The sequence below is a fragment of the Pseudophryne corroboree genome, chromosome 3 (assembly GCF_028390025.1).
Source record: "Pseudophryne corroboree isolate aPseCor3 chromosome 3, aPseCor3.hap2, whole genome shotgun sequence".
Taxonomy (NCBI): domain Eukaryota; kingdom Metazoa; phylum Chordata; class Amphibia; order Anura; family Myobatrachidae; genus Pseudophryne; species Pseudophryne corroboree.
In genome coordinates, this window is record NC_086446.1 from 312,819,097 (window position 1) to 312,841,722 (window position 22,626).

A 22,626-nucleotide genomic window follows, 5' to 3' on the forward strand; every position below is an offset into this window, starting at 1 on the left:
ACAGGCTTGAATAAAAAAAAAACCCTTGCTGTGCCAGGGGAACCGGGACCACAACCTGATTTTGACACAATTTCTGTATTGCTCCAAAGACTAGAACTCTGTCTGGAAGAGAAGCTGGTAAGGTTGATTTGAAAAAACGGCGAGGGGGAACGTCTTGAAACTCCATTTGTACCCTTGGGTCACAATCTGCAACACCCAAGGGTCTAGGTTTGAACAAACCCAGACCTGACTGAAGAGCTTTAGAGGTACCCCCACCGGTGCGGTCTCCTGTAGGGAAGACCTGGCGTCATGCGGTGGATTTGGCAGAAGCCGGGGAGTACTTCTGCTCCTGGAAACCCGAGGAGGCGGGTGTTCTCTTGCCCCTTCCTCTACCTCTGGTAGCAAGGAAGAAATTTCCTCGGCCTCTTTTATACTTGTTGGGCCGAAAGGACTGCATTTGATAGTGTGGTTTCTTTTGTTGCGCAGGAACATAAGGTAAATAGGTTGACTTACCCGCTGTGGCCGCCGATACCAAATCAGTAAGGCCATCGCCAAAAAGTTCACCTCGCTTAAATGGAAGGGACTCCATATTTTTCTTGGAATCAGCGTCAGCATTCCACTGGTGAGTCCAAAGCGCTCGCCTAGCCGCAACTGACATAGCATTAGCCTTAGCACACAGGAGGCCAGCATCTCTTGCAGCCTCTTTCAAGTACGCAGCCGCGTCCCTGATATAACCAAGCGTCACTAGGATGCTATCCCTATCAAGATTATCCAAATCAGAAGACAAACTTTCAGCCCATTTTTCAATAGCGCTACTTACCCACGCTGACGCAATAAGAGGCCTAAAGCTGCGTCCCCATGGTTGTAAAAATAGCTTTCAAAGTAGCCTCCTGTTTACGATCAGCCGGCTCCTTAAGGGTCGTCGACTGAGCCACAGGGAGGGCTACCTGTTTAGACAAGCGCGCTAGGGCCTTGTCAACTGTGGGTGGTGTTTCCCACTTTTCCCTATCAGCCGTGGGAAAGGCTTACGCCTTACCTTGATCCGCTTAGGAATTAGAAATTTTTTATCAGGGTTGTTCCAAATGCTATCAAAGAGGTAATTTAGTTCAAAACATGGAGGAAAAGCAACCGAGCGTCTCTTTTCCTTGTAAATAAGGACCCTCGTTTCAGGTGTAATAGGGTCCTCATCAATATGTAATATGTCTTTAACAGCTACACTCATACTGAATACTCTTCGCTAATTTAGGATCTAATCTGGAATCAGCATAGTCAACATCAGCCTCAGAGTCTGTGTCGGTATCTGTGTCAACTAATTGGTCAACACCACGTTTGAGCGACCCCGGAGGGCCCTGGACCTGCAATAAAGCGTCCTCCATTGATCTCATCCACACCTGGATTTGAGATTCAGACTGATCAAACTTTTGATTTAAAAGAGTGACATTAGCATTTAAAGCATTCAAAGTAGATAACCAGTCGGCGGTGCCGACAGGGCCACCCCCAAAACATTTGGTGTCCCCAATAAATTATTCCCGAGAGGAATAATCTGTCTCAGACATGTCGTCCACTGAAAACAGCACCCAAATCAAAGCCCGTCAGGGAACACAAAGGGAAAAAGCCAGCTCACACCCCAGCGCCAAAATGCAGGTCTGAAAACACCCTCAAGTGCCCCACAGCTGCAGCGCTAAATTTATCTATTAATTCTGCCCCCCCCCCCCTCCCGTTTTCTTATGCCCCTGGTACTTGCTGCTTGTGAGGAAGGACCAGCGCTGCTTGTGCGGAGGAGGAAATGGCACCGAGTGAGCAGTGAGGAAGAAGCTCGGCCCCCATAATGGCGCGCTTCGTCCCGCTTAAATATACATTTATTTATCCTGGCTGGGGTTTTGGACTGTGCCTAGGCACTTTTAGTCCCACTAGCCAGCTTTTCTGAGGTAAACAGGCTCCCCAGGGTAGGCAATTAAAATCCTATTTTCTCTTACTTCCTAGAGGATGCTGGGGTCCACATTAGTACCATGGGGATGTACCAAAGCTCCCAGAACAGGAGGGAGAGCGCAGAGGCTCCTGCAGAACTGATTGACTGAACTTCAGGTCCTCAGAGGCCAAAGTATCGAACTTGTAAAACTTTGCAAACGTGTTCGACCCAGACCAAATAGCCGCTCGGCAAAGCACCCCGGCCAGTCACCCAGGAAGAACCCAACTTACGAGTAGAGTGGGCCTTAACAGACGTAGGACACGGCAATCTTGCCGTAGAATATGCATGCTGGATAGTGAACCTGACCCAGCGAGAGATGGCCTGCTTAGATGCAGGACACCCAAGTTTCTTAGGATCATACAGGGCAAACAGAGTCCGATTTTCTGTGACGAGCAGTCCTCTTCACATAGATTTTCAGAGCCCTTACAACATCCAAGGACTTTGATGAAACTGAGAAGTCAGTAGAAACTGGCACCACAATAGGTTGGTTGATATGAAATGCAGACACAACCTACGGAAGGAACTGCGGAGGTGTCCGGAGCTCAGCTCTATCTTCATGGAAGATCAAGTAGGGGCTCCTGCAAGACAAAGCCCCCAGCTCCGACACATGTCTAGCAGAAGCTAAGGCCAACAAAGTGAAAGCCTTCCACTTGAGAAACTTGACCTCAATCTCTGGTAGAGGCTCGAACCAATCCGATTGGAGGAACTGTAACACCACGTTAAGATCCCAGGGCGCCGTAGGCGGCACAAAGAGAGGCTGGATGTGCAGAACCCCTTTCAGGAAAGTCTGAACCTCAGGGAGGGAAGCCATTTGTTTCTGGAAGAAAATGGATATGGCTGAAATCTGGACCTTTACGGATCCCAACCTGAGGCCCATATCCACACCTGCTTGCAGTAAGAGGAGAAACCGTCCCAGTTGAAATTCCACCGTAGGAAATTTTTTGGACTCGCACCAAGATACATATTTTTTCCCAAATACAATGGTAATGTTTAGACATTACTCCTTTCCTAGCCTGTATCAGGGTAGGAATAACCTTGGTCGGAATGCCCCTCCGAGCTAATATCTGGTGTTAAATCTCCATGCACTCAAACGTAGCTGCAGTAAGTCTTGATAAGGGAACGGCCCCTGCTGCAGCAGGTCCTCCCGAAGAGGAAGAGGCCTTGGCTCTTCCAGCAGTAGATCCAGGAGATCCGCATACCAAGCCCTTCTTGGCCAGTCTGGAGCAATGAGGATTGCCTGAACTTTTGTTCTCCTCATGAGCTTTAGAACTCTGGGAATAAGTGGAAGTGGAGGAAACGCGTCCACCGACTTGAACACCCACGGAGTCACTAGGGCGCCCACCGCCACGGCTTGTGGGTCCCTCGACCTGGAATACCGCCGAAGCTTCTTGTTGAGATGAGAGGCCATCATGTCTATTTGAGGTACACCCCAAAGATCTGTTACCACCGGATGGAGTCCCCACTCTCCTGGATGGAGATCATGTCTGCTGAGGAAGTCCGCTTCCCAGTTGTCTACTACCGGAATGAAGATTGCCGACAGTGCCAACGCGTGTTTTTCTGCCCAGAGGATGATTTTTGTTACCTCTGACATTGCAGCTCTGCTCTTCGTTCCACCCTGTCGGTTTATATAAGCCACCGTCGTTACATTGTCGGTCTGCACTTGAATGGATCGATCTCGCAGAAGATGAGCAGATTGGAGAAGACAGTTGTAGACTGCTCTCTTAGTTCCAGAATGTTAATAGGTAGGCCGGCTTCCAGACTTGACCACCGTCCTTGGAAGGTCTCCCCTTGAGTGACTGCGCCCCAACCACGGAGACTTACATCTGTGGTTAGAAGTATCCAGTCCTGAATCCCGAACCTGCGGCCCTCCAGAAGGTGAGGTAATTGTAGCCACCAGAAGAGTGAAATCCTGGCCTTTGGCGACAGACTGATTCTGTGGTGCATGTGCAGATGAGATCCCGACCATTTGTCCAGGAGATCCAGTTGGAAGGGTCGAGCATGAAACCTCCCGTACTGCAGAGCCTCGTAAGAGGTCACCATCTTCCCCAGAAGTTGAATGTACTGATGAACCGAAACCCGGGTTGGCTTCAGGACATCCCAGACCATTGCTTGTATCACCAACGCTTTTTCCTCCGGGAGAAGCACCCTCTGCACTTGACGAGGATCATTCCCAGAAAGGACAACCTCCTGGTTGGCTCCAAATGTGATTTTGGAAGATTCAGGATCCAACCGTGCTCCCCGAGTAGGTGGGTCGTGAGAACAATGGACTTTAACAGCTTTAATCAGCAGATCGTCCAGATACGGAATTATGTTCACCCCCTGTGTGCGGAGGAGAACCATCATCTCCGCCATCACCTTGGTGAATACCCTCGGTGCTGTGGACAGGCCGAATGGCAGGGCCTGGAACTGAAAATGACTGTCCAACAGTGTGAATCGGAGAAAAGCTTGTTGCGGCAGCCAAATCGGAATGTGGAGGTACGCATCCTTGATATCCAGGGATACCAGGAATTTCCCCTCCTCCAGACCTGATATCACTGCCCTCAGAGACTCCATTTTGAATTTGCACTCCCTCAGAAAGGGGTTTAGCAATTTTAAGTTCAAAATGGGCCTGACCGAACCATCCGGTTTCGGTACCACGAAAAGGTTTGAATAGTAACCCTTATTGCGCATATGAGGTGGAACTGGGACAATGACCTGTGACCCTACCAATTTTTGGATGGCTTCCAGTAGGATAGCCCTGTCTGCCAGCAAAGATTTGAAGAAACGGTGAGGCGATAGCTCTTGAATTTCAGCCTGTACCCCTAGGACACAATATCTTGCACCCAGGGGTCGAGGCCCGATGCCACACAAACGTGACTGAACCTTCTGAGCCTCGCCCCCACCGGTCCTTCCTTTAGGCCGTGTGGATCCACCGTCATGCTGAGGATTTTGATGTACCAGAAGGTTTTTTTGATTTTGCCAGCCCTCCTCTAAAGAAGGTGATTTAGGAATCCGAAAGGAAAAGTGTTTCTTCGTAGCAGGCGCAGCAGAAGGAAGAAAAGTTGCCATGGAAATCCACGCATCTAGCGCTTCCCCAAATAGAGCTTGACCTGTGTAGGGTAGGTTCTCCACACCTTTCCTGGATTCCGTGTCGACAGACCATTAGCACTGCCAGAGTCCTCTACGAGCCGAGAGACTCGGAAGATATCCCTACAGCCATCGAACCCAGTTCTTTCATGGATTCCACCATAAATCCCGCAGAATCCTGTATGTTACGTAAGAACAATTCAACGTCACTTTTATCCATTGTGTCCAATTCCTCAAGTAACGTGCCAGAACACTTTACTATAGCTTTAGAAATCCATGCACAGGCCATGGTAGGCCGTAGTACCGCCCCCGAAGCCGTGTATATGGATTTGAGTGTAGTGTCAATCTCGCCATTAGCCTGATCTTTCAACACGGCAGATCCCGGGACAGGTAAAACCACCTTCTTTGACAATCTGGATACAGATGCGTTAACTATGGGTGGGTTTTCCCATTTCTTTCCATCCTCCTCAGGGAAGGGGAATGTAACCAGGACTTTTCTTGGGATCTGGAATTTTTTTCTCTGGGTTTTCCCAAGACTTTTCAAATATAGCATCTAACGCCTTAGATGCAGGAAAGGCTTTCTTATGGTCAGTGAAGTAAGCCTCCTCAACCTGCTCAGGTATTGCGTCAGCAATATTTAAACACATCTCTAATGGCTTCAATCATCAACTGCACCCCTTTTGCAAGAGATGCCGCCCCCCTCAGCACGTCCCCATCACCATCTCCCGTGTCAGAGTCGGTATGTGTGTCATCTTGCATAATCTGGGCAAGAGCACGTTTTTGAGAGTGAGTGCCAGGGGGCCCTGAAGGTGCCGACCCGGACCAAACAGCCATAGAGTTCTGTAAAACCTGAGTTGCAGTTTCATTCTGTGCAACCCTAGTAGAAATCCGAGAGATCATACCCTTAATAGAGGTTAACCACTCAGGTTCTCTTATAGGAATCTGTGCTAAAACAGAGCAATCCTGTTTACATGGAATGGGATCCTCCTGAGAGGACATATCCTCTGCAGTATACGACACAGAGTCCCTAGACAGGGCTTTTTGTGAGATAACAAGTACACACACACACACACACACACACACACACACAGGGAAATGGCAAACAGAGTTTCCCCCCAAGAATGCCAAGAGAGACAGAGTTTAGAGCCAACCCACACACAGCGCTTTTTTAAGATAAAGGACACCCCTTACCAGCGCTAACTGTGCACCTTAATAGGTTACATAGTCTATTACACCACCTCCCCCCTTCTACAACCCCCTGGTACCGTACAAGGAAGCTGGAGCTGATGTGGAGGGACAGCTCTCCCCTGTCAGCATCTCCACATGCAGGAAAGATGGCGATGAACGATGCTGGGTCCGCTCTGAGGAGACGCTCCGCCCCCTTTCATGGCGCTGTTTCCCACTCTGGTTTGAATTTATACTGGCCTGATGTATATACTGGCGGTGATCTGGGGTCCCCGACATGCTTGCCAACCAAAGTAGGGTGTAGGCACTGGCTCAGGGCGCCCCTCACAGCACCGCTGAACCCTGGAGCGCAGTTAGTACTGCGCTCCCTACCCTGTTGCCGCCATCTTCACACCGGTTTCCCGCTTGCCAGGGGGGGCCGGTGACTAACTCGCCACAGAAGTCTTCTGGCTCTGTAAGGGCGTTGGCGGCATGCTGCTGGGGTGAGCGATCCCCTGTGGCAGCGAACGTTTGATCCCCTCAGGAGCTCAGTGTCCTGTCAGCGGAGATAGTGGCTCAGACCCCGAAGGGCGGACACTGCTCCCCCCACCTTAGTCCAACGAAGCAGGGAGGCTGTTGCCAGCAGCCTCCCTGTGCCTAAACTCTATTGAAAAAAATTAAACTAAACTAAAGAAACTCCTATGGAGCTCCCCTAGCTGTGACTGGCTCCTCCGGGCACATTTTCTAAACGGAGTCTGGTAAGCGGGGCATAGAGGGAGGAGCCAGCCCACACTCTCAAACTCTTAAAGTGCCAATGGCTCCTAGTGGACTCGTCTACACCCCATGGTACCAATGTGGACCCCAGCATCCTCTAGGACGTAAGAGAAATACCCTGTACACACTGCATTTAAAACAAGCACATCCATTTTCCACAATTACAATGCAAGCATCTGACCAATTAAAAGTCTTTGGATTCATGTAGGATAATAAAATAAGATTTTACTTACCGGTAAATCTATTTCTCGTAGTCCGTAGTGGATGCTGGGGACTCCGTAAGGACCATGGGGAATAGACTGGCTCCGCAGGAGACATGGGCACTTTAAGAAAGAATTTGGATTCTGGTGTGCTCTGGCTCCTCCCTCTAAGTCCCTCCTCCAGACCTCAGTTAAAGAAACTGTGCCCGGAAGAGCTGACAGTACAAGGAAAGGATTTTGGGAATCCAGGGTAAGACTCATACCAGCCACACCAATCACACCGTATAACTTGTGATAACTTTACCCAGTTAACAGTATGAACAATAACAGAGCATCAGATAAACCCTGATGCAACTATAACATAACCCTTATTTAAGCAATAACTATATACAATCATTGCAGAAGAAGTCCGCACTTGGGACGGGCGCCCAGCATCCACTACGGACTACGAGAAATAGATTTACCGGTAAGTAAAATCTTAATTTCTCTAACGTCCTAGTGGATGCTGGGGACTCCGTAAGGACCATGGGGATTATACCAAAGCTCCCAAACGGGCGGGAGAGTGCGGATGACACTGCAGCACCGAGTGAGCAAACGATAGGTCCTCCTCAGCCAGGTTATCTGCTGAGGAAGTCTGCTTCCCAGTTGTCCACTCCCGGGATGAACACTGCTGACAGTGCACTTACGTGATTCTCCGCCCAGCGAAGAATCCTGGTGGCTTCCGCCATCGCCACTCTGCACCTTGTGCCGCCTTGGCGGTTTACATGAGCCACTGCGGTTATGTTGTCTGACTGAATCAGAACCGGTTGCTCGCGAAGTAGGGACTCCGCTTGACGTAGGGCGTTGTATATGGCCCTTAGTTCCAGGATGTTGATGTGAAGGCAAGTCTCCTGACTTGACCACAGGCCTTGGAAATTTCTTCCCTGCGAGACTGCCCCCCACCCCCGGAGGCTTGCATCCGTGGTCACCAGGACCCAGTCCTGAATGCCGAATCTGCGGCCCTCCAGAAGGTGAGCACTCTGCAGCCACCACAGGAGAGACACCCTGGCCCTGGGGGATAGGGTGATTAACCGATGTATCTGAAGATGTGATCCGGACCACTTGTCCAGGAGATCACATTGAAATGTCCTCGCATGGAACCTGCCGAAGGGAATGGCCTCGTATGATGCCACCATCTTTCCCAGGACTCGTGTGCAGTGATGCACCGACACCTTTTTTGGTTTTAATAGGTCTCTGACCAGTGTCATGAGTTCCTGAGCCTTCTCCATCGGGAGATAAACCCTCTTCAGGTCTGTGTCCAGAATCATGCCCAGGAAGGGCAGACGAGTCGTAGGAATCAACTGTGACTTTGGAATATTCAGAATCCAGCCGTGCTGTCCTAACACTTCCAGAGAGCGTGCTACGCTGATCAGTAACTGCTCTCTTGACCTCGCTTTTATGAGGAGATCGTCCAAGTATAGGATAATTGTGACCCTCTGCTTCCGCAGGAGTACCATCATTTCTGCCATCACCTTGGTAAATATTCTCGGTGACGTGGAGAGACCAAACGGCAACGTCTGAAATTGGTAATGACAATCCTGTACCACAAATCCTTTATGTCCAGAGACACCATAAAATCCCCCTCTTCCAGGCTTGCAATGACCGCTCTCAGCGATTCCATCTTGAACTTGAACCTTTTCAGGTATATGTTCAGGGATTTAAAATTTAATATGGGTCTGACCGAACCGTCCGGTTTCGGTACCACAAACATGGTCGAATAATTTGAAGGAGGGGAACCTTGACCACCACCTGCTGAAGATACAATTTGTGAATTGCAGCTAACACTATTTTCCTCTCTAAGGGGGAAGCTGGTAGGGCCGATTTGAGGTATCGGTGAGGGGGCATCTCTTCGAATTCCAGCTTGTATCCCTGAGACACAATCTCTATTGCCCAGGGATCCACCTGGGAGTGAACCCACTTGTGGCTGAATTTTCGGAGACACGCCCCCACCGGGCCTAGCTCCGCCTGTGGAGCCCCAGCGTCATGCGGTGGATTTAGTGGAAGCCGGAGAGGACTTCTGTTCCTGGGAACTAGCTGTGTTGTGCAGCTTCCTTCCTCTGCCCCTGCCTCTGGCAAGAAAGGACGCACCTCGGACTTTCTTGCCTTTTTGTGATCGAAAGGACTGCATTTGGTAATACGGTGCTTTCTTAGGTTGTGAGGGAACATATGGCAAAAAATTTGACTTTCCAGCAGTAGCTGTGGAGACCAGGTCCGAGAGACCCTCCCCAAACAGTTCCTCACCCTTGTAAGGTAAAACCTCCATGTGCCTTTTTGAGTCGGCATCGCCTGTCCATTGCAGAGTCCACAGGACCCTTCTGGCAGAAATCGACATTGCATTTATTCTAGAGCCCAGTAGGCTAATGTCTTTGAGCATCTCATATATAGGACAGCGCCTTTTATATGCCCCAGGGTCATTAATATAGTATCCTTGTCTAAGGTATCAAGCTCCTCAGACAAGGTATCCGTCCATGCTGCTACAGCACTACACACCCAGGCCGACGCAATTGCCGGCCTTAGTAAGGTACCTGAATGTGTATAAATGGACTTCAGGGTACCCTCCTGCTTTCTATCCGCAGCATCTTTTAGGGTGGCCGTATCCTGTGACGGCAGGGCTACCCTCTTGGATAAGCGTGTTAGAGCTTTGTCCACCCTAGGGGAGGATTCCCAGCGTAACCTGTCCGTTGGCGGGAAGGGATACGCCATAAGCATCCTCTTGGAAATCTGCAGTTTTTTTATCTGGAGACTCCCAAGCCTTTTCACATAACTCATTTAGCTCATGTGAAGGGGGAAAGGTCACCTCCTGCCTTTTCTCCCCATACATATGAACCCTCTTGTCAGGGACTGGGGTTTCCTCTGTGATGTGCAACACATCCTTCATTGCTATAATCATATAACGGATGGCTTTAACCAATTTAGGCTGTAACTTTGCATCATCGTAATCAACACTGGAGTCCGAATCCATGTCGGTATCTGTGTCAACAATTTGGGATAGTGGGCGCTTCTGAGACCCTGACGGCCTCTGCGACATCGGATCAGGCATGGGTTGAGACCCTGACTGTCCTAAGGTTTCAGCTTTATCCAACCTTTTATGCAAGGAATTAACATTATCATTTAAAACCTTCCACATATCCATCCAATCAGGGGTCGGCGCCGTCAGTGGAGACCCCACATTCATTTGCTCCCGCTCTGCTTCCACATAGCCTTCCTCGTCAAACATGTCGACACAAGCGTACCGACACACCACACACACACAGGGGATGCTCTTTTTTGAAGACAGTTCCCCCACAAGGCCCTTTGGAGAGACAGAGAGAAAGTATGCCAGCACACACCCCAGCGCTATATGTCCCAGGAATCACACAGTAACTTAGTGTTAACCCAGTAGCTGCTGTATATTATGTTTTTGCGCCAAATTTATGTGCCCCCCCTCTCGTTTTACCCTCTTCTACTGTGAATCTGCAGGGGAGAGCCTGGGGAGCTTCCTCTCAGCGGAGCTGTGGAGAGAAAATGGCGCTGGCGAGTGCTGAGGAAGAAGCCCCGCCCCCTCGACGGTGGGCTTCTGTCCCGCTTTTCTGTATAATATAATGGCGGGGGCTCATGCATATATACAGTGCCCAACTGTATATATGCCCACTTTTGCCAAGAGGTCCTAATTGCTGCCCAGGGCGCGCCCCCCTTCCTGCACCCTACAGTGACCAGAGTATGTGGGTGTAGTGTGGGAGCAATGGCGCACAGCTGCAGTGCTGTGCGCTACCTCAGTTTGAAGACTGGAGTCTTCTGCCGCCGATTTCGAAGTCTTCTTGCTTCCTTCACCCGGCTTCTGTCTTCCGGCTCTGCGAGGGGGGGCGGCGGCGCGGCTCCGAGATCGGACGACAAAGGGTGAGATCCTGTGTACGATCCCTCTGGAGCTAATGGTGTCCAGTAGCCTAAGAAGCAGGACCTATCTTCAGAGAGTAGGACTGCTTCTCTCCCCTCAGTCCCACGATGCAGGGAGTCTGTTGCCAGCAGATCTCCCTGAAAATAAAAAACCTAACAAAATACTTTCTTATAGCAAGTTCAGGAGAGCTCAATAAGTAGCACCCAGCTCGTTCGGGGCACAGATTCAAACTGAGGTCTGGAGGAGGGACATAGAGGGAGGAGCCAGAGCACACCAGAATCCAAATTCTTTCTTAAAGTGCCCATGTCTCCTGCGGAGCCCGTCTATTCCCCATGGTCCTTACGGAGTCCCCAGCATGCACTAGGACGTTAGAGAAATAAAAGGTAAATTTAACTACCTGTCAGTCAGTGATAAACAACATCAGTTTAGACATGCACAGGAATAACTTCTCCTTGAACTCACACCTGCTCTGCTGCTTGAATAAGCAGTGACCGGCCTACAGATTTTCCGCAGATACGCAAGTTTTATGGTGAATGAGTGAGTTTCATACCTCTAGATCAATTTTCAAGCCTTGGTGATAAACTTCAGTCTCAAACGTGATTAGGTGAAGTTCTTCAGTAACGATAAGGGATGCCTAGAGAAAACATTTTTATTTAATGTTAACATGCAAAATTTTAAAAAATCTTTGCTGAATAGTACCTAGCACAGGCAAAGTGTATATCAGACAGAAAATGTTATCTCTGCATAGTGTCGAGTGTATTATCTGCGCAGAAGGCTCTGTATATCATCTTGTAAATATTTTATGGAATCCAAGATAATGCCTGAGATAAGAAAAGACAAGTTCCTCTTAATGTTTAGATAATGATATATGGGTACAATTGTATCTCTTTTGGTGTAACAGTGAAAAAGTTGAAGAAGGTGGTGCGCAAGGAGGATGGGATAGTGTTGATAGATAAGGAAAATGAGGTGCGTAGTATGTTCCAATTTAAAGACAATTCTCTATGGTCAAAATCTCAGTCTGATTAATTTTATTTGAAACAATAAGTATTAATAAATACAGCTATAGCTAATTATATATATATATATATATATATATATATATATATATATATATATATATATATATATATATAATTTTTTTTTTTTAATTAAAGCCTCTGTTAGACATCTGTCTGTCCGTACGGCCTAATCTCGAGAACTGCTGGATGAATTTTGATGCGGTTTTCCCAATTTTATAGAGCATTTGTCAAGGAAGGTTTAGGTATATGAAACATTTATCTATGACAAAATGGAGCCAAGCAGTGACGATTTTAGTAAAGAAAGTCAGTAAGAGAAAAGGGAGTCAGCCGCTGACCGCGGGTGACCTCACCGCTGACCGCAAAATTCCCACAATTGAATATAATGGAGGGGCTGTGCGATGCACTATCTGACAGCTCAGACGCTCATAGCCAATCAGGAGAGTGCCACGACGTGGCGCTCCCCGATTGGCTGAAGGGACTCTGTGACAGGAGTCACAGGGGGTGTCAGCATTCGGGGAAAGGGGTCCCATGTGTAAACATAGGACCCCTTTCAGTCCGTGTGGATCGGGTAAATGCGTTTTTTTATTTTGCCAAGTACGTGGATTACAAATATCACTGGACACTGGATTTAGGAGAGTATAATTTTATTTTCAGGTACACCCCGTGGATTCTACTTGGACAAGTGGACCGAACGTCGTGTCAACATAGGTAAGTATGCGTGTGTGTCGACATGTATGTAATAAAGTTGTACTTATATTTGGGTATTTCTTTTTGCAGTAGAACTACAGGTACCAGCGGGCCCGTTCCCCCCCGCATGCTGGTACTTGTGGTTCTCCAAGTACCAGCTTGCGGTGGGGGGGGGGGGGGAGGCTTACACTCAAGGCTATCAGCCCCCATCCGCAGCCCTTGGATGGGGGAGGCAGCCTCGGGCTTCACCCCTGGTCCTTGGGTGGCTAGGGGGGGGGGGGGGGGGAACCCCTTGATTGAAGGGGTCCCCACTCCTCCAGGGTACCCCGGCCAGGGGTGACTAGTTGGGTATTTAATGCCACGGCCGCAGGGAGCGGTATAAAAGTGTCCCCCGGCTGTGGCATTATCTGTCCAGCTAGTGGAGCCCGGAGCTGGTACAAAAAATACGGGAGACCCCTACTCTTTTTTTTTCCCCCCGTATTTTTTGCACCAGGACCAGGCGCAGAGCCTGGTGCTGGTTGTTAAAATACGGGGGATCCCCTGTCATTTCCCCCCCCGTATTTTGGCAACCAGGACCGGCTCAAAGAGCCCGAGGCTGGTTATGCTTAGGAGGGGGGACCCCACGCAATTTTTTTTCGGGTTTTTTACCGTTTTTTGTACAGTCTGAAAAGTCGATTCAAAATCCGTCAATTGGTCCGTTTTTCGACAGCGGGACTGTCGAATCCGTTTTTTATTGAATATGTCGAATTCCGGCACCCGCCGGCCAGAAATCGACGGTCGAATTGTGTTGAATTTAAAAACGGACGAAAAAGTGCCGCAATTCGCCCGGAATTGCATATACCCCTGTATCTCTACAGAGTATAAAATAAAGTCCCCAGTAGGTATCTGTCTGTTTGGGCTAATCTCGAGAAGCACTGGACAGATTTTGATGCAGTTTTCACAATCCCATAGAGCATTTGTTGAGGAAGTTTTAGATACATGAAACATTAATCTATGACATACTATAAGGGAGCCAAGCATTGACAATTTTAGTTAAGCAGGTCAGCTCGCATGTGAAGGTGAGCTGGGTTGCTAGTTAGGTATATAAAATGGTAGTAATTCTGAAAGAAGCTATAACACAGAAAATAACTTTGGTAATGTCACTAATATCATAAAAATGTCAGTAAGAGTGATTAGTAATGCTATATTTAACTGCAATTCAAATCTCCCCAAGATCAGTTATTCTATGAAGCGCACCTAATTTATATAGGAAGTGAACATATTTACAAAGTTTATACTCACATCACAGTTAGCTCTTCCACCATTACCACAACGCTGCTCCCTGAGAGTCTGGAGAAAAAAAAACATTTACCAAAAGGTGAAATGAAGGCTACAGAAAGGGGGTATTTTTTAAAGGACATATCACATCTTTAATTACAATGTCTACCCCATATAGTGGGTGGCCACAATAACTAGACCATAGAAGAAAGTATCATTTTTAAGCATCTGAGCACCTGATCCATATCTGAGAAAGCCAGAAGAGCCCAACACTGTCCGGGCCCAAAATTACAACTGGCTCTTCAACCACTAAACCCACCAGTATTGATCATTCCAGGTTCTCAGTAGCGGCAAAACACTGATGGGCCTAGCTCTGGGGGCACACCTGGAGACTGCTCAGGGCACAATAGTGTGCCACGGCAGTGGTTGAAAAACACTGGTCTAGATGTTTGTTCACAAGAAAAAAAAAAAGAAAATTAATTTCTTTACTTTGTCCACTCTATAACACGGAGCATGCTATCAAGCTTCAGATATTTTCTAAACAGGCTCTAACGCTCAGAAAAAGGAGGAAACAAATGGAAGAGAGGAAAAAATAAAAATTTCCAACATTGATAATATTAACCGAACAATAACATTAAAAAGGAGAACACCATAAAAACGATAGGCTTACAGGCAAGGCTCAGAGAAAAGGATTTCCTGAAAAAAAGAAAAAAAAAAAAGGTTTGTTCCTTATCCTACTGAGGACCCTACATGGCAACAGGGAAGAGGAGGTGTGCAACACAAACTATGCAAAAGTAGCATCTTTAGATGCAAAATGTTGAATTTGAAACACTTGGTAAACGTGTGCTGGACTGCTTAGCTAAGGCAGCGCTCACCAATATGGCAGAGTGCGCTATCATATTTCCAGGTAAAGGATGTCTCTTTGTAAACCATTAACTTTTCTTGTGGACAACAGAGAAACAAAAAATTATCCATCCTACACGGGACCTATGAACATAGATACAATAAACTGAAACGAACTACCATGGTCTAAAGCTAGATTTATAATGTGCAGATTTAAGTGGATCTAGGAGAAAACTTTTGCGCTGAAAGGAAGGTTTGGTGTGAACAGCAGCTTTGTTGCCTATGGGCCTGAATCATCTTTGTAAGTAAAACAAACAAACTGTGTCTGGAACAAACCATATTGGCATGCAAGGGGGCAAATACATTTATATTGTGTATGTGCAGGGTAAATACCGACTGCTTTTGCATGTAGCCCCCAAATATTATACTGTTATTTTTACACTGCAATTTTAGATTTCAGTTTGGACACACCCCACCCAAATCTCTGCATGTTACATCTGCCCCACCTGCAGTGCAATATGGTTTTGCTCAGTTGCTTGCATTTTTTTCCTTTACTTACAAACATTAATCCAACCCTTTAATAGGTATGGAGATCTGCAACATTTCCCAAATGCTAACTGCAGAGATATCTAAACGAATGTTGACTTCCAGGTCATCTTCAGAAGGTTTAGAAGAAAATATGCTATAAGGCTGTCAACATCAGGCACCACCATTCACAGTTACAGGAATTGCGTAAAATGCTCTCCTTCACAAGACTTTTCCAGCCTCCAAACCTTCCATGATAACTCACCTCTTCAGGCAAGCTTATCAAATTCAAGAATCACCCACATGACCTCCATATGCCATTCTACCAAATTACATCCTCCCCACACTGTCCATACATAACTTATTCATAGCTTTCTACACAAAACCCACTGATCAACATTATGTGACTGGATCATATATATGTTTGCAACATGGCTGGACCAATTGCAATCTCTCTATCTATCTATATACAGTGGGGCTTGAAAGTTTGGGCACCCCAGGCAAAAATGCATTTTAATGTGCAAAAAGAAGCCAAGGAAAGATGGAAAAATCTCCAAAAGGCATCAAATTACAGATTAGACATTCTTATAACATGTCAAAAAAAAGTGTGATTTTATTTCCATCATTTACACTTTCAAAATAACAGAAAACAAAAAATCGTGTCTGCAAAAGTTTGGGCACCCTGCAGAGTTAATACCTTGTACTGCCCCCTTTGGACAGCTGAGACCTGGCAGTGTCATGGATTGTTCTCAATCATCGTCTGGAAAGACCAGGTGATGTCAATCTCAAAGGTTTTAAAAGCTCAGACTCATCTGACCTTGCTCCAACAATCAGCACCATGGGTTCCTCTAAGCAGTTGTGTAGAACACTGAAACTGAGAATAGTTGACGCTCACAAAGCAGAAGATAGCAAAGCGTTATCAGATGCCCATATCCTCTGTTCGGAAAGTAATTAAGAAATGGCAGTCATCAGGAACAGTGGAAGTTAAAGCAAAATCTGGAAGACCAAGAAAAATATCAGACAGAACAGCTCGCAGGATTGTGAGAAAAGCAAGTCAAAATGCACGTTTGACTGCACGATCCCTCCAGGAAGATCTGGCAGACACTGGAGTTGTGGTACACTATTCCACTATAAAGAGATACTTGTACAAATATGGTCTTCATGGAAGAGTCATCAGAAGAAAACCTCTTCTACGTCCTCACTACAAAAATAAGCGTTTGAAGTTTGCAAATGAACATATAGACAAGCCTGATGCATTTTGGAATAAAGTTCTGTGGACCGATGAGGTTAAAATAGAACTTTTTGGCCGCAATGAGCAAAGGTACGTTTGGAGAAGGAAGGGCACAGAATTTAATGAAAAGAACCCCTGTCCAACTGTTAAGCATGGGGGCGGATCAATCATGCTTTGGGGTTGAATTGCAGCCAGTGGCACAGGGTACATTTCACGAGTAGAAGGAAAATAGGATTTTGGTACTTACCAGGTAAATCCTTTTCTTTGAATCCATAGGGGGCACTGGAGTACTCTTGGGATATGGACGGCTTCCGCAGGAACAGGGCACTGAATATTTAAATTTAGAACACTCCCCCCCCCTCCATATCCCAGAGTACCTCAGTTTTTTACTGAGCCGAACAGGAGCTATAGAGGTTGACAATGGAGAATTACATATAACATAACGGACAACAATAAAGTTGACACATAAAGTAACTGACAACTAAACAGTTGACACCATAACCGATAGAACTTGATAATTTGAACCAGTCAGTGAGAGTGTGTTACCATAAGATCCCCTGAACTTACCACAAACCAGGTAAAACTGCTCTGGGTGGGCGTCCAGTGCCCCCTATGGATTCAAAGAAAAGGATTTACCTGGTAAGTACCAAAATCCTATTTTCTTTTTCATCCACTAGGGGTCACTGGAGTACTCTTGGGATGTACCAAAGCTTCCCCCGTGGGCGGGAGAGCTGTTTGGCACCTGTAACACTAGGCGGCCAAAGCTAGATGCTGATGCCGCAAACGTATCAAACTTGTAAACGCGCACAAACGTGTGCACTTAACACCATGTAGCTGCACGGCAAAGCTGCGTCGTAGAAGCTCCACGACCAGCTGCCCATGAAGTTCCCACAGAACGTGTGGAATGAGCTGTTACTGATGTAGGCGGCTGTAACCTAGCATGAAGGTAAGTCTGACGTATGGTCAGTTTTATCCATCTGGATAAGGTCTGCTTAGAAGCTGGCCAACCCATCTTGGCAGCATCATAGAGAACAAACAACGTATCCGTCTTACGAACTGTAGACGTTCGGGATACATAAACGCGTAATGCGCGTACCACATCCAGAGTTCCAGAATGTCCTGTTAACACAGGAACTACTATTGGTTGATTGATGTGAAAAGATGACACTACCTTTGGTAAGAAAGCGGGATTCGACCGAAGTTCCGCTCTGTCATCATGAAACACAAAATACGGTGGCTTGCATGACAAGGCACCCAAATCTGAAACACACCTTGCAGAAGCTAAGGCTAGGAGGAAAATTGTTTTCCAAGTGAGACACTTAATATCCACTTGTTGTAAGGGTTCAAAATATGAAGACTGTAAGAAATCTAAAACAAGATTCAAGTCCCATGGCGCTGTAGGTGGAATGAATGGAGGCTGTACTCTGAGGACACCTTGTAGAAAAGTGTGTACCGACGGCAATAGAGCCAATCGTCTTTGAAAATAAATTGACAACGCAGATACGTGCACCTTTAGTGTAGATAAACGCAGTCCTCCATCTAACCCCGTCTGTAGAAATAACAAAAGACGGGATAACTTGAAAGATGATGTCGGAAACTTTCGAGCATCACACCAACCTATATAGGCACGCCAAATTCTGTAATAATGAGCTGCCGTAACAGGCTTCCTAGCTCGTAACATGGTTGGTATAACCGATTCTGGAATGCCCTCTCTTCTTAAGAGTACGGTCTCAACAGCCACCCCGTCAAACGCAACCGCGCTAAATCGGGGTAAAGGAACGGACCCTGTTGTAATAGGTCCGGACGTAGTGGGAGCGGCCAAGGATAGTCTGCGAGTAGTCCGCGGAGATCAGAGAACCAAGCTCTCCGAGGCCAATGAGGCGCCACCAGTATGACTGTGACGGACTCTCTTTTGATCCGTTTTAGCAACCGAGGGAGCAGCGGAAACTGTGGAAACAGATACAAGAGGCTGTACGGCCACGCGATTGTGAGAGCATCCACCGCCACTGCCTTTGGATCTCTCGTTCTGGACACATACTGGGGCGTTTGGTGATTGTGGCGAGATGCCATCAGGTCCACTTGAGGGTAACCCCACCTCTGGACCAACATGTGAAACACTTCTGGATTTAATGCCCATTCTCCTAGATGAAAATCCCGACAGCTGAGATAAACCGCCTCCCAGTTGTCCACTCCCGGAATGAACACTGCCGACAATATCACTTGGTGATGTTCGGCCCAATTGAGGATTCGAGCTACTTCCCGCATTGCCATGCGGCTTCTCGTTCCTCCTTGTTTGTTGATGTACGCGCCCGCCGTCACGTTGTCTGACTGCACCTGGACAGTCTGAGACCGAAGCATGTGCACTGCTTGTCGTAGCGCATTGTAAATTGCCCGGAGTTCCAGGACATTTATAGACCGCAATCTTTCGTGATCCGCCCAGAGACCCTGGAGCTGACAATTTTGAACTACAGCTCCCCAACCTCTGAGACTCGCGTCCGTCGTTAGAATTATCCAATTCCAGGTGCCGAACCGTTTCCCTGCGGTTAGATTGTGTACTTTGAGCCACCAGAGTAGAGATACCCTTGCCCGTGGCAACAACCTCATCCTGTGGTGAATCTGCAGATGCGAGCCCGACCACTGTGCGAGCACATCCAGTTGAAATGGACGTGAGTGAAATCTTCCGAACTGAAGCGATTCGAAAGCCGCCACCATTGTGCCTAAAAGGCGAATGCACAAATGTACAGAGACTGTGCGTGGCTTGAGCACTAATTGTACCAGATGACGAATAATCTGTACTTTGTTCTGGTAGGTAAATTTTTTGATTTATCGTATCGAGAATCATACCTAGGAATTGAAGTCGTTGAGACGGAATTAGATGTGATTTCTTGAAGTTGACAATCCAACCGTGGTGAACCATTACATTGTACGTTCGCAGCGCATGTTGGAGGAGCATCAGTTGAGACGGAGCTTTGATGAGCAGATAGTCTAAGTACGGAACTATTGTCACTCCCAGGGATCTGAGATGAGCCATCATCACAGACATCACTTTGGTGAATACCCGAGGCGCTGACGAGAGGCCAAACGGAAGAGCCTGAAACTGGTAATGGTTCTGGCGTATTGCAAAACGCAAGAACCTCTGATGAGGCGGCCAAATTGGAATGTGTAAGTACGCATCCTTGAGATCTAGCGCAATCATGAATTCCTGTGGCTCTAAACCTGCAATCACTGACTGCAGAGATTCCATCTTGAATCTGTAGTAAGTGACATACTGATTGAGACCCTTTAAGTTCAATATTGGCCTGACGGAGCCATCCGGCTTCGGTACCACAAACAGACTGGAATAATAACCCTGACCCTGTTGTTGTACCGGGACCTGAATCAAAACTGCTGAATCCAGTAGAGACTGAATGGCAATTTGCAGAACCGCCCTCTTGTCGTCCGAGAGAGGTAGTCCTGTCTTGAAAAACCGCAGTGGCGGAAGACAGTCTAACTCTATTTTGTAACCTTTTAACACTAAATTGCGGATCCACCCATCTGTGGATGTCTGGAACCACGCCAAATGGAACGTCTGAAGGCGTGCTCCCACAATTGGAGATACGAGATGGGCTGGGAGCCCGTCATGCCACTGGCTTGTCGGTGACCTTGGCTTTCTGACGACTGGTGTTGGTTTGTTGGAAACCACGTCCTCGACCTCGTCTACCAGGCGTGGCTGTTCCTCTGCCATGCCCGCGAAAGGGCTGAGGTCTAAAGTATTTGAACGCAGGTCCAGAGTATCTCCGTCTTGGTACCGTTGGAGGCAATGGTAAGAAAACACTTTCCTCCGTGGCCTCAGAAATCCTTTTGTCCAATTCAGGACCAAACAACTTCTCGCCCCCGTAAGGTAACGCCTCTATACCTCTTTTGACCTCCGCCTCCGCTTGCCAAGAACGCAGCCAGAGTGCTCGTCGTACTGTAACCAGTGACGATGAAATGCGAGAAGTGAGCTGACAGACGTCAGTAGAAGCTGTACATAGATACTCCGCAGCCTCACAGATTTGATAAGCAAAAAGTATAAGGTGATCGTCATGTAGGGCAGACTTGAGTTCTGTTATCCATACTATGAGCGCCTTAGTGACCCAAATGCCAACCAACCCAGGTCTCAGCAGCACTCCTGCTGCTATATACATGGACTTTAGCATAGTTTCTATTTTACGGTCTGAAGGGTCTTTAAGCGTAGTAGCAGTTGGCACTGGTATGGTTAATTTCTTTGTAAGTTTTGACACAGACGAATCAACCATTGGTGGATTCTCCCATGTACAGGTCACGAGTCTGGAAACGGGTAACTAGACTTAAATCTGCGAGGTATAGAAAACCGTTTATCTGGATTCTTTCGTGTTTCTACTAACATCTTATTAAGAGACTCCAAAACAGGAAAACACATTGGAGATCTGTCGTTTAGTAAATACGACTTCATAATTTGTCAGAGGCTCCTCAGTTTCTGTAAACTTCAGAGACTGACGCACCGCTCTGATGAGATTATCAATGCCTGGGCTGTTAAAATCATCACTATCTGACTCCACTTCGCCCTCCTCACCCTCATCGTGCGCAGTGAGGTCTGGCATGGAATCGTCAGAATGCAACATAGCAGAAACTGGTAAATCATAAGACAAATTAAATTTATCCCGTCTACCCAAAATGGATTTTGACTTTTGGCAAGGCTGAGATGCCTCCGGTAGTTCTGGCGGTCTCACCCTAGACTCAGATCTTGCCGCTTCCCGCTCTTGTCGAGCGGCGGTCAATTCTGATTGCAACCCAGCCAGTACATTGGCTAGCATTTCCCATGGAGGGTGTGGGGAGGAAACAGGCTTTAAAACCGGAGCAGAAATTGTATTCGTAACTGAATTCACAAAACATACTATACATGTGGTAGATCCATGCGGTAACACACTGTTACAGACCTTGCAGTGAAACCGCTTTTTAGTTTTTGCTGGTGCCTTACTCATTATGCAGACAGACGATACAATATACAAAACAGACACTTGCACGACTCAGTAAAATAGTACTAAGGAATGTGTAATATATATATATCTGGGCAAGTGCAGTACACGTGGCCAGTCCTATGAAATGTGATCCCAAATTCCCACTAACACCCCTGCGCCTCCGGTGGAGTAGAGATGTAGGACAGGAACGTTCTGGAATCACAACAGGAAGAAACAGGAAGCATGGTTAAAATGGCCCCCATGCCATGCTTACAGTAATAATCACAGTACAGGTTATAATCTTTTGAAACAGATATATAACCTGGGATAGTGTAACAAAAGCCTAATAGCCTCTGCTTTCTATATCATCTATGCAGCCTAGCATACTGCTGCTGCTGCTTTCCCCCCGTGCAGCTGCGTGCTCCTGCTGCTATACATGGTGCTGTGAGCTTCCCCCCCCCCCCCCCCTGTATGCTCGGTGTACTGGTACATGTAAAAGGGCCGGGGAACGGGAGCCGGGGAACGGCCAGCGGGAGCCGGGTAGCGGGACGGCCAGCGGGCGCCGGAGGACAGACAGCGGGAGCGCGCTCCCTCTATGCGGCTCTGAGCAGCAGCGGCGGCGGTACATTGTCTCAGAAACAGTGTCCCCACACAGCGGGGCGGCAGCGTGAGCTGACCGCCCCGTCCCCCAACATATCTGGACTCCTGTGGTGAGGCTAAGACGGGGTTTCTCTGTAAGCACCGGCCAGCCTTTTCTGCAGGATGTCTGTTCTGACTGTGAGGGTGCTCTTTTAGAGAGGACCGACACGCCATAGCTGCTTGTAGCAGCTTCCACTATCCCGGACCCTGGCCTTTTGGAAGGGGGAAAGGGATGTGGTAAAGTGAAAAAATAAAAATATATTAAAAAATAAGTGTGGACTGAGCCACACAAGCCTGTTGCTACGATGAGCACAGAAAAAACACTGAGGTACTCTGGGATATGGAGGGGTGGAGTGTTCTAAATTTAAATATTCAGTGCCCTGTTCCTGCGGAAGCCGTCCA

The 22,626-nt window shown here is 47.5% G+C and overlaps 1 protein-coding gene across 5 annotated transcripts in view; it reads right to left on the minus strand.

The window, feature by feature from the left end:
* STAT3 (signal transducer and activator of transcription 3) overlaps positions 1–22,626 on the minus strand; it is a 308,823-nt gene that overhangs the window by 50,048 nt on the left and 236,149 nt on the right. For all 5 annotated transcript variants that reach the window (XM_063959434.1, XM_063959433.1, XM_063959430.1 and 2 more), the window contains 2 exons: positions 14,053–14,100; positions 11,616–11,699 (listed from right to left, as the gene is read on the minus strand). In XM_063959434.1, coding sequence (XP_063815504.1) covers positions 11,616–11,699; positions 14,053–14,100 — 132 coding nt within the window. The remainder of the gene's footprint in view (positions 1–11,615; positions 11,700–14,052; positions 14,101–22,626) is intronic.